The 18,950-nt window shown below is 41.5% G+C and overlaps 1 protein-coding gene across 1 annotated transcript; it reads left to right on the top strand.

Annotated features, from left to right (window-relative positions):
- Positions 1–656: 656 nt before the first annotated feature.
- Positions 657–8,445, top strand: LOC120049388 (serine/threonine-protein kinase 38-like). Its single transcript, XM_038995658.1, has 13 exons — positions 657–770; positions 2,399–2,538; positions 3,799–3,850; positions 4,011–4,133; positions 4,357–4,564; positions 5,327–5,481; positions 5,637–5,739; positions 5,866–5,927; positions 6,154–6,271; positions 6,419–6,542; positions 7,435–7,530; positions 7,738–7,829; positions 8,177–8,445. Exons 2-13 carry the CDS (start codon positions 2,405–2,407, stop codon positions 8,290–8,292), a joined length of 1,383 nt encoding a protein of 460 aa, XP_038851586.1. The 5' UTR covers positions 657–770; positions 2,399–2,404; the 3' UTR covers positions 8,293–8,445.
- Positions 8,446–18,950: the final 10,505 nt, after the last annotated feature.

Genomic DNA, 18,950 nt, shown 5'->3' with positions numbered 1-18,950 from the left:
ATCCCTTTTGTTTTCAGCAGCCCAGTTCCAAAACGAATGCATCAAAGCTAACCCGATTCACCCGGGACATTGATAAAACTCCCTCACTAGCTGGGAAACCGGCCTTCAACGTTTAATTGAAGTGAGAAGTGTTCCAGAGGCTGACTACATTGCAGTCCTATCATCGTTAAACCATTCCCAGTAATGTACTGTATTTTCAATTACTACAATGTAGGCGGCCTGGAACGCAACCATGCTCAGGGTAAACCGGTGGACCGACCTGAAAAAAAGGCATATTACTTTCCTCTGATTGGTAGATAGCTAGGTTACGTCCCCCAATATTTCCACGACCGATTGCTTAAAATAAGCATTTATTTCATTTTATCTTCTATTGGCTAATCTCGGTGTCATTTCTGTAGCATGTACTTGCGTGGAGTAAGCGTTATGTTTTTAGTGCATCCATTCTGGGACTAATTGGCTATTTTACTATTTACAGGGAGGGTTGAGGTCGAAGATGGATGAATGGAGATGCAACGCTTACCAAACCCTTGTAGTTAGTCTTGTTAAATATCAAAAATAGTTGTCATTGACTCAAGTCTTTTATTTTCTCCATACACAGTCAGTGTTTGCAGTGTGTGTATCTAGTTAACGTTAGATAGCTAGTAACGTTACATAACGTCGAGTCTTTCCCCTCATTCCCTAGCCAAATTTACGGACCTAAATTCTGTCATATTGGAGCAGGGCTGGGCAGCTAGCCTAGCCATCAATTGAATCTGGAGCAGGATACAGAGGTGGGTAAAAGCTATTATTAAATCCAAGTCTGGATAGTTTTTACATTATGGTCAACGTCGATCAGCAACTGTCAAGACATAGACAGCCTACACCTAGCCTAGATGTCAAATTGCAATGACAGCATTCAATACAGTTATCTTCTCGTTGGCAGACTTGTTTCGTTGCATGCATACCTGTGGTTTTGTCATGTTTACGTCTGTTACGCAATCCAATGCACAAATCATGGCAATGACGTGTTCATCATCACCTGCTCGTACAGTCCTTATTATTAACACTGGCGCCACATAAGCAGCGTCCTCATCATTGGGCATCTTATAGGCCTTGAGTAATTGGAATTGAGTGAAATTAACATGTCCTTACATTCCAATGTTGCGTCTACGTCCAATCGTTTTCTATTTTGGATCTATCTATGTATCAAATTCAATAGTTAAACATTCTCAAATAACAATGGGACCTCTGAAGCACTGGTTTCAAATCAAACATCACAATTCACCATCTTTGGTAAGGCCATCAGAAATATCCCTATTTCAATCATCAGATACAGAATGTCTGAAATCCACAAAACAAAGGACATTACTACTAGTACTAACTACTAGCTTAAATCTCAGGAAAATACAATATGTCGTTGTTGCTAAATTGATATACCTAATAGTATAATTAAAGATGGCCTTTGCATAGGTAAAGCAGAAGAAATTTCAAGGGTGAAGTTTTAGGCAACCGGAGTAGGAGCCTGGTGCACAACTCATGAAAACAGGCATTGGACACTGTTGTGATTCATTGGACTGGTACATGAGCTCAACCCTATGGACCAGTCCCCCAAGACACTCTTCCTCACTGCCTATTGAGATGTTTCTGAGGGTATGGAGCTTGGTGTTGTTCTTGGCTGTGTGTATGTGTCCCAGACAGTCCCCCTCCCTCTGGCATCATGACTGGGTCTTTTCATGCTGAAGGGGAGTTGCTTCCTGTCTGGTGCTGACTCACAGGGTGGAGACCACTTGGTTTCTTGATTGCATGTTTAACGTTCCTTTTTTTGCACTGCACACAATGGCCCCTCTCTCTCTCTCTGCACCTGTCTTTCAAGAAAGAGTGAACTTGCATCAAATCAACGTTTTTTGGTTACGTACACAGTTTAGCAGATGTTATAGCAGGTGCAGCAAAATGCTTATGTTACTAGCACCTAAAAATGCAGTTAGATGTCAAGCAAGAACATAAATAATACAAGATTTTAACAAGCAATAAAGAAATATCCGAATGGATCCAATTAACCTAACAACCCAAATAGCACTGTAACAGTAATCCAAATGAACAACCCAAATAGCACTAACAGTCATCCAAATGCAATCTATACGCATCTACACCGGAGGAATTTACATAAGATATACTAAGAATAGGTACAGCAGTAACATTAGATGTTTTAGTGTGGGCATAACTGGTCTGTATTATGCAAAGACAAGTTAAAACAGGCTCCTCACTGCTAGTAATAGACAGTAGCGATACAATGTCTCTCAGATATTACTCAACTGGAACTAAAAACTATTGGATGTACAGTAGGCTTATGTTGAATATCAGTACATGTGTATTGGGCCTCAGTCACTCAGCGTTGTCATTGTTTCCCTTTGCTCTACAGGATAGTATGGCCATGACGGGAGGGACTGCAGCTGCCCTTCCCATGAGCAACCACACCCGGGAGAGGGTGACCGTGGCCAAGCTGACACTGGAGAACTTCTACAGCACTCTGCTGACACAACACGAGGAGCGAGAGACCAGGTACGTGTCTCCTATAGGCCACCCATTCTCCTATAGGCCACCCATGCATGTGACATCCAGGTGTTCCGAATATTTGCATTTGGCAACGCAAGCTTGTTTGGGCTACATTTTAAGAGGACCCAAATAGTGGGTTGTTATGTTGAGAGAATGAGAGAGACTTTGTTCTTTATAAAATTACTTGGGTTTATTCCAACCTGACCGTCCTCACGTTTGTGAGCTAGCATCACAATCACAACTGTTTAGCCAAAGTACTGTGGCTCCTGTAGGACATCTCTACTATGGTGGGTGAAACCGTAACACACAACAATAACTCTCAGGGTAGGCTATATAGCGTCCATAACATTTGGAGTAGAAATTGCACTTTAATCATTAACAATCATCACAGTTTTATGTCTGAAAAATGTTGATAGATGATCATGAAAGACAACGCCACCACGGCCTAGACTGGGGAAGACTGTTTCAGAATAACTAGACTGGGGAAGACTGTTTCAGAATAACTAGACTGGGGAAGACTTTCAGAATAACTAGACTGGGGAAGACTGTTTCAGAATAACTAGACTGGGGAAGACTGTTTCAGAATAACTAGACTGGGGAAGACTGTTTCAGAATAACTAGACTGGGGAAGACTGTTTCAGAATAACTAGACTGGGGAAGACTGTTTCAGAATAACTAGACTGGGGAAGACTGTTTCAGACTAACTAGACTGGGGTAGACTGTTTTCAGACTAACTAGACTGGGGTAGACTGTTTTCAGACTAACTAGACTGGGGTAGACTGTTTTCAGACTAACTAGACTGGGGTAGACTGTTTTCAGACTAACTAGACTGGGGTAGACTGTTTTCAGACTAACTAGACTGGGGTAGACTGTTTTCAGACTAACTAGACTGGGGTAGACTGTTTTCAGACTAACTAGACTGGGGTAGACTGTTTTCAGACTAACTAGACTGGGGTAGACTGTTTTCAGACTAACTAGACTGGGGTAGACTGTTTTCAGACTAACTAGACTGGGGTAGACTGTTTTCAGACTAACTAGACTGGGGTAGACTGTTTTCAGACTAACTAGACTGGGGTAGGCTGTTTTCAGACTAACTAGACTGGGGTAGGCTGTTTTCAGACTAACTAGACTGGGGTAGACTGTTTTCAGACTAACTAGACTGGGGTAGACTGTTTCAGAATAACTAGACTGGGGTAGACTGTTCAGAGTAACAAGACTGGGGTAGACTGTTTCAGAATACCTGCATGTTCCCCTCTGTTTTTCCAGGCAGAAGAAGCTGGAGAAAGTCATGGATGAGGAAGGCTTGATAGATGAAGAGGTAAACCTCCACTCGTGTGGAACGATGGCTTTAATTCCAATAATGGATTGGAATCAATGTTGTGGGTAGCACTTTCTTTGCATGTTTGTCACATCTACTATTTTAGAGGAAACCAAATGGAACTGATTATTGGTGTCTCTGTGCCCGTGTTTCTCAACAGAAGGTCATGCGACGTTCCCAACACGCCAGGAAGGAGACAGAGTTCCTGCGGCTGAAGAGGACCCGGCTGGGCCTGGACGACTTTGAGTCACTAAAGGTCATTGGTCGAGGCGCCTTTGGAGAGGTAGGTTATTATATCTCTCTCTTCAGTTTATTTTCTTTATATGGACCTTTGAGTGTATGCTGGTATTGATTGTCGATTAATATGGTCTTTACTGAAGCTTTCAAAAAAGTTTGCAATGCATGGTTTGGTCTGACCACTCATTTTATAAAGCAGTTAGCAACTAATTGCACTTAAGCCTCTCAAATGTGGCATACTCATGTGTGACTCCTACGTTTGTTCTCAGGTCCGCTTGGTGCAGAAAAAAGACACCGGGCACATATATGCCATGAAGATCTTGAGGAAAGCTGACATGTTGGAGAAGGAGCAGGTGGCTCATATTCGGGCAGAGAGGGACATCTTGGTAGAGGCGGACGGGGCCTGGGTGGTCAAGATGTTCTACAGTTTCCAGGATAAGAGGAACCTCTACCTCATCATGGAGTTTCTACCTGGAGGTGGTTTCTCTTGCTGGACACAGTCTGACTCCACAAATTACATCAAACCATTTTTTATTAGATATAATTATTAGGAAGAAATATAGTGACATTACACATTGTACATAGAGACATCTAGAGCAGGGTTCTTTAACCTTTCCCATCATGTTAGTGATAAAAACAATTTTCACATCTTGTCGGGTGAATGATAATGTCAAGAAGAAGCAATCAATGAATAGATTTGGTAGATAGTTTTTCATTATTTTAGCCTACCCACATGATAATTGAAAGAGGGAAGTGTAAACTTTAACATAGCCAAAAATGAATGTCCAAGTTAAGAAGGTTTTACCAGCAGCTCCACTGAGTGTAGTTAACAACAATGAGTATAATTTGGTCTGACGAATCCCGGTTCTTGTTGCGTCATGCTGATGGCAACGTCTGGTTTTGGCATAAGCAGCATGAGTCCATGGACCCATCCGGCCTGGTGTCTACGGTACAGGCTGGTAGTAATGTGTGGGGAATGTTTTCCTGACACACGTTAGGTCCCTTGATACCAATTGTGCAACGTCTGAATGCCACACCTTGTACTATCCATGCCCTGACGAATTCAGGCTGTTCTGGAGACAAAAGGGGTTCTACCCGGTACTGGATGGGTGTAGCTAATAAACTGGCCAATGAGTGTATACTGTTATTATATACTTTAATTTAATTGGTCATCTGTTACACACATGTAAAAAAACGGGGTTAGTGGCATAGTGTCATTAATATCAATTCAATGTGCAGGTGACATGATGACCCTGCTGATGAAAAAGGACACCCTGTCTGAAGAGGCTACCCAGTTCTACATAGCTGAGACAGTCCTGGCCATCGACTCCATCCACCAGCTGGGTTTCATCCACAGAGACATCAAACCTGATAACCTGCTGCTAGACTCCAGGGTGAGACACGGGCCTGGTCCAGGCCTACCCCTGTACACAAACAGACACATGCTCAGAGACACGCACACAGAGAAGCATTCACTTAGATGGCCAATTAAAGTATATAATAACCGTTCGTATTGAAGGTGTGATCGGAGAGTCTTTTTCTTCTCCAGGGCCATGTAAAGCTGTCTGATTTTGGTCTGTGTACGGGACTGAAGAAGGCCCACCGTACAGAGTTCTACAGGAACCTCACACACAACCCTCCCAGTGACTTCTGTGAGTCACTCTTTACAACCTGTGAATCATTCACTTTTATTTTCATTCAGACAAAATATAATTTGTTTGTTCAGTCGTTTTTATGGGAGAACACTGCCATGTCTTTGAACTTGCAATATTCCACAGCCTTCCAAAACATGAACTCAAAGAGAAAAGCAGAGACGTGGAAGAAGAACCGGAGGCAACTGGTAAGAGTTTGTGCATGTGAGAGACTATATATTTTACCGCCCATTATATCTTTGGTACCTCCCTTCACAATGGTCCTTTGAGTAGTATCCCTCTCAGGGATCTCATCAGTGTTTTTGTTAAGGATCCTCTGAGCACCATGGACTGTGAAACAAGCACACCCAATACTGTAGCCTTTGGGTTGTATTTACTTACTAGTGTCTCCCCATCTGTTTGTTTAACCAACAGGCCTACTCCACAGTGGGAACACCAGACTACATTGCCCCAGAGGTGTTCCTCCAGACGGGATACAACAAGCTCTGTGACTGGTGGTCTCTGGGGGTCATCATGTATGAGATGCTGATAGGTATGTCTATGTAACCGAGTCAATTACAACATGCCCAAGTATGTTTCATTATGAACTCAAAGATAGGACATTTTTTCAGAAAGTTAGCTGGCTAACTAATTTCTCCTACTTTGTAACATACTGACATTCTCCCCTGGTGTCTCTCAGGGTACCCCCCGTTCTGTTCTGAAACACCCCAGGAGACGTATAGGAAGGTGATGAACTGGAAGGAGACCTTGGTCTTCCCCCCTGAGGTGCCCATCTCAGAGCGGGCCAAGGACTTGATTCTCAGGTTTGTGGTCATATGAAACCTTATAGGATAGCCGCTTGTGTGTATGTATCAACGTGTATTGTCCTCTTAGGAAAAAAGTATTGTAACACTTTACTGGTAAAAATGTTACATTTTTTATTTCACCTTTATTTAACCAGGTAGGCCAGTTGAGAACAAGTTCTCATTTACAACTGCAACCTGGCCAAGATGAAGCAAAGCAGTGCGACAAAAACAACACAGAGTTACACATGGGATAAACAAACGCACAGTCAACAACACAATAGAAAAATCTATGTAAAGTGTGCACAAATGTAGTAAGATTAGGGAGGTAAGGCAATAAATAGGCTATAGAGGCAAAATAATTACAATTTACCATTAACACTGGAATGATAGATGTGCAGATGATGATGATGTGCAAGTAGAGATACTGGGGTGCAAAAGAGCAATAAAAACAAAAACAATATGGGGATGAGGTAGTTGGGTGGGCTATTTACAGATGGGCTGTGTACCTGTGCAGTGATCCGTAAGCTGCTCTGACAGCTAACGCTTATAGTTAGTGTTTTAATACTTGTTATAAAGATGTGTGAGCCTTTTATAATGTCTTATATTTTAGGCCTATAGCTTCACATTTGCTAGATTGGGTGAACTCAAAATAGCTGTTACTCATGATCATTATGAGATGTTAATGACGAAGACATAAGGACATAAGGTGGTCATACATGTTAATAACATGTCTTATAATGCATTATAACTGGATCGTAAGTCACATCTGCAGGCTGAGTTACCAAAATTATCACATCCACAAAAACACGCCGTATCAAACTGCAGTAAAGTAGACATTTTATTTCAGCGCAATGGATTTCCTCTTGTGAAACAAAGGCTTTGGTGCTCCAACAACATGAACCCATTTCAGGTACTGTAATGACGCTGAGAACCGTGTTGGTGCTGTGAGTGTTGAGGAGATGAAGAGTCACGCCTTCTTTGAGCCTGTGGACTGGGAACACATCAGGTATGTGTTTGTTCTTCAGTACATACGTGTGTGTGTCTAATCATGTATGATGGCAATATCTTAAAGGAGGTATAAGATGCAATCACAGCCCAAACAAAAGCCAAGTCACTTAGCTTTAATTTGGTTGTCTTTGGTGCGTTTCAGCAAAATGCATTAGGAAAAAGGTTTTAAATAGACCAACGGCTCACATTTGCCTTCCTTCCATAGGGAAAGACCAGCCGCCATCTCCATTGAGATCAAGAGCATCGATGACACATCGAACTTTGATGAGTTCCCAGAATCGGACATCCTTCAGCCAGGTAATAATAATCACTTTGTCTCTATTACTACTTTGAGCTGCATTTCATGTATGAAAAGTGTTTCACAATAAGCATGAAATGAATGATAAAATGTAAAAACTATTAAAGCAGAAGAAACAATGTGCTGCAGTGCAGGTTTGCTTTGGTGTACAGGAATATTTGAGTCATCATCTCCAATTTAGATTAAATAGGACCCATAGTCCTGTTGTTATTCACACATTCCTACAGTTCTGAGATCTAGATTAATTTCCTATTCAGTTTTGCCCTCTAGTGGCAAGGAGGAGACAATAACACTGGTATTAACCTTAATACACTGTTGTATATAATTTACAATCTTGTTGTTTCAGTTTCCAACGTGACGGAGCCAGACAAATCCAAGGACTGGGTGTTCCTGAACTACACCTACAAGAGGTTTGAGGGGCTGACTCAGCGAGGCACCATCCCCACATACATGAAGGCCTGAGATGAGGAGGCCATGAGGGAAATGGGAGACAATGTAGACACCGGGTTGGGCGGTAAACCCCTGCTGTGCTGAAAGCACAGGATCAAGAATGATGAGGAGGAGGTTCTTGGCTTCATGCTTCACCGGGGTTTTCCTGCTTGGCCACATCCATTGGGGCACCAACGGCAAGGGATATAAATAATACATGTATGTATTTTGTCTTAGGCCTTGCTTGGGCTGTTAAAGGGGAAGTTTGTGTTTTACAACTTGATGTTAGATGGTTCCTCAACCTGAAAAAAACTGATCTTCCCCTTTGAAGTGACTACTACTAGGTGACTAAATCAACGGGTGCGTTCTTCTGCCCAGGCGTTGCTGAAGTGTGCCAGATCTTACAACACTTGGATAGGTATTTTACCTATTGGCTAACCACATGTTATAGCAATCTGGTGTCCGAAGGCATAGTCGATGACGAGGTACGCAACCATTGGTTGATGCAACGTCTGAGCAGGGGAACGCGACCATCATATCTGCATGTTTACACACTGATTTGCAGGGTCTAAAACGCTGGAGAAGGACTGCCCCACACACAGGGTATTCGTTTGGGGTTATCCTAGTGACCTCATGTATGACTGCAGAAAAATGCATGTAGTTAATGTTAAGTAAACGTTGTTTGCTGAACTTGTAGGTATAAAAAGTTCTAACGTTTCAAGTCTTTTATGGTTGCCATGTTAGCCAAAAAGTTTCATGCTAGTTACAATGCAAATAGTAATCCTTCCGTCATGGAACGTTCGCTGCTAACATGGAATATGGTGAGCCATCCGTACATGTATCTATGGCTCTGGGATTAATCCATTGTGGTGTCTATTCAATGCCTTGATAATCTGGAATTTAATAGCTCTAAATTATTTAATGTAATGTAGAAGCAGATTTGTTTTTGCAAGTTAGAGGACAAGTCATGGATGTCAATGAAAATTCAATGCTACTAATACTTAAAGGTTGCAATATGATGTAGATGCAGAAAGTAAACAGTATATTGGATCAATTTCCGCAACAACTAAGAGCGTTGAAGCGTGATACTCAACTTCTCTGCTTTTTTTTGGTCGCGCGGCTACCACGCTGTATATGGTATGAAGCGAACCCGTGCAGATGCTGTGTGTGACTGCGGGAGAGCAACATTGCGTCATTTTGCTGAGTCTAACTTTACATTAGTTACATTTCTGTTCAAATTTATTGACAAAGATATCAGATGGCACCTTTTTTTTTTTTTTTTAAAGAACATTGGAAATCATGTTTGATCTCCACTTCACATCGCTCCCCAAAATGCATCCATTTAAGTTAGGAACTACATTTTCAATTACATGTACTTTTTTTATAGTAAACATTTACTCAACTTTAGTGACCACCCACTGTGGGTGATGTCATAAAAATAGATATTCAAACGTAAGGGTCAAACATTTCAGCGATTCCGATTTAGTTGTGCACCTCAGCACAACTTGCATATCCAATAATCTAAACTTGTGTAATGTTGCCCTGGCTACAGTTCCTTGCAAAAGTATTCATCCCCTTAGTGTTTTTCCTATTTTGTTGCATTACAACCTGTAATTTAAATTGATTTTTATTTGGATTTCATGTAATGGACATACACAAAATAGTCCAAATTGGTAAAGTGAAATGAAAAAAATAACTTGTTTAAAAAAACGTCAAAGTGGTGCGTGCATATGTATTCACCCCCTTTGCAATGAAGCCCCTGAATAAGATCTGGTGCAACCAATTACCTTCAGAAATCACATAATTAGTTAGATTGCAAACATGTGGACTTTAAGTGTCACATGATCTGTCACATGATGTCAGTATATAGACACCTGTTCGGAAAGGCCACAGTCTGCAACACCACTAAGCAAGCGGCGCAATGAAGACCAAGGAGCGCTCCAAACAGGTCAGGGACAAAGTTGTGGAGAAGTATAGATCAGGGTTGGGTTATTTAAGAAAAATCTGAAACTTTGAACATCCCACGGAGCTCAATTATTAAAAAATGGAAAGAAAATGGCACCACAACAAACCTGCCAAGAGAGGGCTGCCCACCAAAACTCACGGACCAGGCAAGGAGGGCATTAATCAGAGAGGCAACAGAGACCAAAGACAACATTGAAGGAGCTGCAAAGCTCCACAAAGGAGATTGGAGTATCTGTCCATAGGACCACTTTAAGCCGTACACCCCACAGAACTGGGCTTTATGGAAGTGGCCAGAAAAAAAACATTGCTTAAAGAAAAGAATAAGCGAACACATTTGGTGTTCGCCAAAAGGCATGTGGGAGACTCCCCAAACATATGGAAGAAGGTACTCTGGTCAGATGAGACTAAAATGTAGCTTTTTGGCCATCAAGGAAAAATACCTCCCATCACCCCAAGGACACCATCCCCACAGTGAAGCATGGTGGTGGCAGCATCATGCTGTGGGGATGTTTTTCATCGGCAGGGACTGGGAAACTGGTCAGAATTGAAGGAATGATGGATGGCGCTAAATACAGGGAAATTCTTGAGGGAAACCTGCTTCAGTCTTCCAGAGATTTGAGACTGGGACGGAGGTTCACCTTCCAGCAGGACAATGACCCTAAGCATGCTGCTAAAGCAACACTTGAGTGGTTTAAGGGGAAACATTTTAAATGTCTTGGAATGGCCTAGTCAAAGCCCAGACCTCAATCCAATAGAGAATCTGTGGTATGACTTAAAGATTGCTGTACACCCATCCAACTTGAAGGAGCTGTAGCAGTTTTGCCTTGAAGAATGGGCAAAAATCCCAGTGGCTAGATGTGCCAAGCTTATAGAGACACCCCAAGGGACTTGCAGCTGTAATTGCTGCAAAAGGTGGCTCTACAAAGTATTGGCTTTGGGGGGGTGAATAGGTATGCACGCTCAAGTTTTGTTTTTTTGTCTTATTTCTTGTTTGTTTCACACACAAATATTTTGCATCTTCAAAGTGTTAGGCATGTTGTGTAAATCAAATTTATACAAACTCCAGGTTGTAAGGCAACAAAATGGGGTAAATACTTTCCCAAGACACTTGTCGTGTCTTTGACTATGCCAGATTAATTGCTATGACATGCTATTCTATAAAATAATTTCTCCGTAATAAATATTACCTGATTGAACTAATCATGTAAATATTAATTAACTAGAGAGGGACACCACGAAAGAATATTTATAGAGCTGTTATCTTCCGAATAAACTCTTAAAGATTTAGTAAGATTTTACATCCATAACAGTCACATTAATCGTAATTTTATTCAGTCTCATCTGAAAGTTGTAAGTCCTTGATTATCTGCAAGAATCCTGGCTAACAAGTTGAATCAGCAATACAAAATTGGGTTCAATTATTTATTTACTAAATACCTAACTAATCACACAGAATCACACATATACAATTAAATCATAACTTGATCACAAATTACGTCATACAGAAAAACGTCCCTAGCGGGCGGAATAGATATGACAGCTTGTTACACAAAGGGAAGGGGCTGAGTCCTAGTGAAAGAGCGGGAGACTGGAACATAGGCGAGCTGTGCTATCGTAAATACAGTATCTTATGCATTCTAAATTACCGCCCATTCGAACAGGAAAATGCAATAAATATTTACTCTGAGCTGCGCTTCAGTAGGTTGGTGGTAGATGGACCGTGTCGCCAACCCGAGTCCTCTGTCCTTTGAAGAATGTCTCTGGTAGTCACGGGATACGTTGGGGGAACGTTGTGTGTAGTACTCGGACTGTCCTTCCTAACCTGCGTTTAGCTGTTGCTAACTCAACGGCTAGGAAATATCACTTCTGTAGTGAATACGAGTTCAAAGTTCATACCATTCACAATCAAAGTCCATGCTGATGTTGGCTTAGTTCTGTAGTTATTATCTGAACCATTCTGACACCGGACCGTCATCCTAGTGTACCCGGAACAGAAAGTTATATTCTTGTCAATGGCTTTTATAGTGGAGGGAGAGGGGTGTGTCTGAAAAGTTTATAACCCATGCCTCTTCACAGGGGCGGGCCACTGTGAGCAGAGGAACACTTATGAAAGTCCAGATCTCTCATTTGGAAGCTAAAATTACATTTCACCTCTTCACAAATAATGTCATATTCAAACATTTGAATTAAACAACAATTCCATGTGAATCCGATACCTCTGACGTTTAGACTTTCCACAGTAGAGTTTATGTCATTCTATCATTGATGAGAATGTGTCAGAGGGCAACCGAACTGACATAATATACCTTAAGTACCACCGCATATGTTCAGTTGGTCGGATTACCAGAATATAGTTCATTTCCCCCCACTTCTGATGTTACCCAGAATCTCTATGTTAACCCATGGGTTTCCTTATGTCACATCAGTTATAGTAGGGAGAGAGAAAAAGGGGGAAAGAGGTATTTATGACTGTCATAAACCTACCCACAGGCCAACGTCATGACACACTGTATCTGGCACAGGTCAAAGTTCAAATGCTATGTGATCTGGAGCAGGTGTAAATTCAATGTATTAAATTATTTATTTTGACCCTGAACAAATTGATAAATCTCCAAATGTTTGCAGAAGTTAACACCCAAATACACCACAAATTAGGATGCATCATGTGTTAATGAGCAATTAAAGTGTTGATAACTAAAACGAAATACCTCAAATATAACAATGCTAGAAGATACCCGTAGACTTCCAGTCATTGCGCTAACGCTAGTTAGCATTAACTTGCGAAACTACCTCTAACTTCCTTCATACTGGACACAGACATAAAAAGGGTATCCAGGACTTCATCTGACTCTGGGTAAGTAGATAAAGGGCCTCATTGCCAAAATCCCGAAGTATCCCTTTAACTTGTAAATGATTCAAGAATGGAAATAAAAACTAATTGTTTACATAGAGAAGAGTTAAGGTAACTTTTTCATAAAAAGTAGTTTAACTCAAATTCATTATTTGATGCATTTGTTCATTCTTAACTTGATTTGTCTTTCACCGGAACATGTTACAAATATATTAAAGGGATAGGTCACCCAAATTACAAAATTGCACATTGGTTACCTTACCCTTAAGCAGTTTAAGCTTTGGTTTTAATTTCCTGGCACTGTTACCAAATGTTAATGTTTTAGCATTTGTGGCACAAATAACTGTAATTTGGGTGAACTATCCCTTTTTATTTAACTATGCAAGTCCAGTTAAGAACAAATTCTTATTTACAATGACGGCCTATCGGGGAACAGTTGGTTAACTGCCTTGTTCAGGGGCAGAAAGACAGATTTGTACCTTGTCAGCTCGGGGATTCGATCCAGCAATATTTCGGTTACTGGCCCAACGCTCTAACCACTAGGCTACCTGCCGCAAGATTATTATAATTTTTTTGTGAAAAGGCACCCAAGCATCGATCATCATGTCACCAGAATAAAACCCTCAGTGTCTATTGGAAAGGAGCATCAAGCTCATCACTGTTCACTTTCACTACGGGTGGAATTCATCCTAATTTATTTCATCTGTCAGCCCAGCCTCACATTCAATTCGCGCATATATGTACAAAATGTATTTCAGCAGATTTCGTGCGTTTTTGTGCATTTTTGGGGTGGTTCAATTCGTTTGAAAATACACGAATTTCTGTGCTACTTAATTCGTGCGAAAATACACGAATTTCTGTGCTACTTAATTCGTGCGAAAAGACACGAATTGAACCAGTAGGCGACACACAAGCCGTTGCAACAACCATAGACGCGATCGCCTGTATTTATTTATTTTACGTTATGAATATATAGATATTTTGTCTTTTTTTAACCATTTAACCATAAGAGGTTATATATATATTGTCTTTATTTAATCCCTATTAAAACATTGTGGTTTTATGCCTATATGTACTGTTTTCGATTTTTTCTGAACAGACTTTTCAGGATAGAATGAATGTAAGCAATGCATGATGGTTAATGGTGTTTTATTCGGTTGTAGTTCCATGTATTTCTTAAAAAATAAACGTGTAAACCATTTTTATTGAACAGAATGTAACTGAAAATACAATGGCAGCCTTGCCATTGTCCATCAATAACAAAACATTTTTTTTTCGTATAACATTTGGGGAAACGTATGCAGTCATTGTAGTCTTACATTTTGTTGGCCAACCAAAATTACCAAAACGTTAACCCGTAATAAGGCTAGGGTGGCTGAGTGTAAATACATGGCTCTGAGTGTAAGCACCTTTTCACTAGAAACGTTCTTGTGTTCAAATTACCGTCAGTGCGAAATAGCTAGAAAGCTTTCATATTTCCACTTGGCTGCATCTACGGTTACGATAACGATAAATCAAGTGCAATACCTGCGTCGACCTGTGTCGAGCAGCAAAACACCGGAAAGCTTCTAGCCTACCGGAAAGTTACAAGAAGAACAAGAATAGTTACCTCATCCGGTCATGTGACACTCTGGATGCCCCCTAAAAGCAATTTCAACCGTTTTGAAAAATGACGCCTGGTAACCCCAAAAAAATACCAGGTGCATGAAAAGTTTGGACTTAGAATATTTTTTGAAAACCTCCATAAATCACTCAGGCCAGCACCCATTGATTTTGGGCGGTAGTATAGCGCTCCCAGAGCGGGTATGGAAGTCTGGATCCCCCCTAAAAGCATTTAAGGCTCTGTGTGTCTTTAAGCACCATACTTTTTCACTCCATCCTTGGTGTGTGTGTGTGTGTGTGTGTGAGAGAGAGCTTTTCTTTGACATCTGTTTAGCGAAATTACTGATTTACAGTTCATGAGGGTTGACCGATTCACACATTTAAAGTTTTGGAAAGATCTGACTTTTTTAAACCTTCGAAACAGCACCTATGACCCAATTTTAAGGCACTTCCGGTTGGCACAGGAAGCTATAAGTAAAGACATATCCTGATCGGGGTATGCTTTTACAGAATCCTGAGTTTTAAGTCTATACGTTAAGAACTGACTGATTTACACAGGGTTGAATGCACTATATATCACAAACTGCTGGTTGGGTATGGCAAAACACTTTTAGGGTGATTTTATCACTTCCGGTTGCTCCAGGAAGCTTAGAATCAACACAGGTAGACCTCATAGTGGCTTGATGGATTGTCATTGAAGACAGGTTCATAAGACATTCATAACCCACATAGGCTTCAGGTTGAATTTAGGGGTGCAGGCAATGTGTTCCTATGGGGTGAGATGTCATTGTAAACTGTTTGATGTAAACACCTTCTTTTAACTGTTAAGGGTTAATGCCACACGGTCAATGTTAGGCTTGCACAGAGACCTTAGGAATGTTCCTGAGGTCAAATTGTGCTTCTAAACCTTAACAGTTCTCTCTCTGTCTCCCAAAAGCAAAAGACTTGAAATGTAGGTCAAGGGTCATCTTCTTGTCACTGTCGCTGCGCTCAGACCGAGCAAGCTACGGTCAAGCGGGGCATCTCGTTGAACTCGGCACGGCTATGGTGATGTCATTTTTAGTGGTGATTTCAGAATGCTATTTTGGTGGTTTTTCACTGTTGAAACATATTGCAAATGCACAAAAGTCAACTAGCAAGTCAGTGTCCATCAGCTAATTAGATATTTTCAGACACCAAACTGATACCATCTGACTCAACTCACTTTTTCCAACTCGTTTAGAAGCCAACTATCACATATTTCAGAGCAGGCCCAAAATTCACAGCGCCTTCCATTTAAACCATAATAAAACAAATAATACGTAGTTATGTTCTAGCTGCGGGTCCAGTTTTCACATTATGTTTAGCCCTATGTGAGGCGACCTCGAATCCCAAGTTTCGGCTCGATAGGTCATTCGGTGCCCGAGCAAAACCTTAATTGGTGCTGAAATTCCACTTTTTTCCATGCCTTGCTACGAGGTCCTTGAATGAGCTATCGGACAGAAATGTCGGGGTCCGTCTCTATGGGCCGAGCCGGTTTCAATGCACCTAGTCTTGCAACTCTGGGACTTTTCTAAATGTCACCATTTTGTAATGCTCAAAATGAATTGAAGTCAATGCAAATGCACCGAGGCTTTTTATCGGTCCGAGAACCTTCTAGAGCCACATAACTCACCGTGCTTAATCGACCTGAGCTCTAGAACAGGTTTGTAAAGTTTCAGAACTCTAGGTCTGACGGTTCTTTAAAAGTTCAAACAAAAGTAACTATTGCAGGCACTGTCTGCCTCTAAGCCCCTCAGTGTGTCACTCCATCCTTTCTGTGTGGGTGTGTAAATTTTTCCTTGAAATCTGATGGGATGAATGACTGATTTACAGTTCATGAGGGTTGCCTATTCACATATATTAAGTTTTGGAAAGATTTGACTTTTTTAACCCTTCGAAACAGCCCTTTTGACACCAATTATGGCACTTCCGGTTGGCACAGGAAGCTGAAAGTAAACACATATCCTCATTGGAGTGGGCTTTTACAGAATCCTGAGTTTTAAGTCTATACGTTAAGAACTCACTGATTTACATAGGGTTGAATGCACTATTTCTCTCAAAATGCAGGTTGGGTATGGCAAACACTTTTAGGGTGATTTAACCACTTCCGGTTGCTCCAGGAAGCTTAGAATCGACACAGGTAGACCTCATAGTGGCCTGATGGATTGTCATCGAAGACAGGTTCATAAGGCATTATTAACCCACATAGGCTTCAGGTTGAATTTAGGGGAGCAGGCAATGTATTCCTATGGGGAGACATGTCATTGTAAACTGTTTGATGTAAACACCTTCTTTTAACTATTAAGGGTTAATGCCACACGGTCAATGTTAGGCTTGCACAGATCGGGAGGACCTTAGGAACGTTCCTGAGGTCAAATTGTGCTTCTAACCTTAACGGTTCTCTCTCTGTCTCCCAAAAGCAAAAAACTATGAAATTGAGGTCAAAGGGTCATTTGGGTCCTTCTTCTTGTCCCTGTCGCTGCACTCAGACCGAGCTAGCTACGGTCAAGCGGGGCATCTCGTTGAACTCGGCACGGCCTGGAGATAATGGCAATGCCATTGCAGGCTTTGTGTGTCTTTAAGCACCGTACTTTTTCACTCCATCCTTTTATCCCCTTTTCTTCGTGGTATCCAATCGCTAGTAATTACTATCTTGTCTCATCGCTACAACTCCTGTATGGGCTCAGGAGAGACGAAGGTCGAAAGCCACGCGTCCTCCGAAGCACAACCCAACCAAGCCGCACTGCTTCTTAACACAGCGCGCCTCCAACCCGGAAGCCAGCCGCACCAATGTGTCGGAGGAAACACCGTGCACATGGCCCCCTTGGCTAGCGCGCACTGCCCCCGGCCCGCCACAGGAGTCGCTGGAGCGCGATGAGACAAGGATATCCCTACCGGCCAAACCCTCCCTAACCCGGACGACGCTAGGCCAACGGACCTCCCGGTCGCGGCCGGCTGCGGCAGAGCCTGGGCGCGAACCCAGAGACTCTGGTGGCGCAGCTAGCACTGCGATGCAGTGGCAGAGCTTCGAGACCCACTTAAAAAATGTTCGTCTGAACACACTGCAACTGGATCTGTAACTTTTTTTTTTTTTTAACTCCTTTTTGTGAACATGACCAATTTGTCAATGTACGATTTCTCTTAAATTACGATAGATAAATGGCTGGTTCTTTTTTTCCTGACACCGTATGCTTATGTACTTTGACGTGAAGCGGTCAAATTAGCACCCTACTTTACGTTTTTGACCTTTAATCCCAGAAAAATGGCCATAACTCAAAAAGCGTTGAGGCCTCGACGCCATCTTGTTCGGGGCCAACTGTCCATTACGTCTTCGAAATATTTTCCGTTTAGGAGAAAAGGCCACATGCATTTGCAATGTGCTTGTGCATTTGCAATATTATTTATTTTCCCTCTGGTGGGAATTTCCTAGACTGCGGAAAAATGACCAAAATGTGTTATTTTTATAAAACGGAAACCGAACGTCCGAGAGATTTAGTTTGATGACTTCCTGAAAGATCTCTCCCCCGCGCACGGCCCGACGCCGTCCGCGAATTTTAGAAACGTTGCAGGACGTCTAGTAAGGGACCTTACATTTGCAATGTGGCGTTTCTCACTAACCATATGGCGAGTGCTAAAATGTTCCCTTAAGGTATGGAAAGGCCTTGGAAAGGCCATAAGTGTAAGCCAACATAATTCATTATTTTACATTAACATGTAATACATGCATTATGAAGAAAATTGTGTAATTTAGGCTCCACGAAATATGAAATGGGTTATGAAGAAAATCGTGTATGGTTGCCTACATGACAAAAAGGCGTTCTGATTACAAGTGCACCAGTATCCAAAGTATTAAGCGAAATCAAGCACAGAAAACAGCATTGGCATTAATAAAACAATATTTCCCACGAATTAAGTCGCAGGTAAATGTGCGTCTTTTCTCAAAAATTCTGTTCAGCAAGTCTAAAACAGTACATATAGGCATACAACGACACATTTTAAAACATGGTTAAACAAAGACAACATTTCTGTATATTCATGACGTTGAATTAGCCATTAAGAAGAACAAAAATGAAATACAAATTATCGCGTCTACATGGTTGTTGCAACGGCTTGTGTGTCACCTACTGGTTAAATTTGTGTCTTTTCGCACGAATTAAGTAGCACAGAAATTCGTGTATTTTCAAACGAATTGAACCACCCCAAAAATGCACAAAAACGCACGAAATCTGCTGAAATACATTTTGTACATATA

Source organism: Salvelinus namaycush, chromosome 6 (assembly GCF_016432855.1).
Source record: "Salvelinus namaycush isolate Seneca chromosome 6, SaNama_1.0, whole genome shotgun sequence".
Taxonomy (NCBI): Eukaryota; Metazoa; Chordata; class Actinopteri; order Salmoniformes; family Salmonidae; genus Salvelinus; species Salvelinus namaycush.
Note: the sequence above shows the minus strand (reverse complement) of the source record. Positions and strands in the feature narration are given on the sequence as shown.

Coding starts and splice junctions, on each gene's coding strand:
- LOC120049388 (XM_038995658.1), top strand. CDS start 2,405: ATGGCCATGACGGGAGGGACTGCAGCTGCCCTTCCCATGAGCAACCAC. Junction 2,539..3,798: donor CACGAGGAGCGAGAGACCAG/GTACGTGTCTCC, acceptor CTGTTTTTCCAG/GCAGAAGAAGCTGGAGAAAG. Junction 3,851..4,010: donor AAGGCTTGATAGATGAAGAG/GTAAACCTCCAC, acceptor GTTTCTCAACAG/AAGGTCATGCGACGTTCCCA.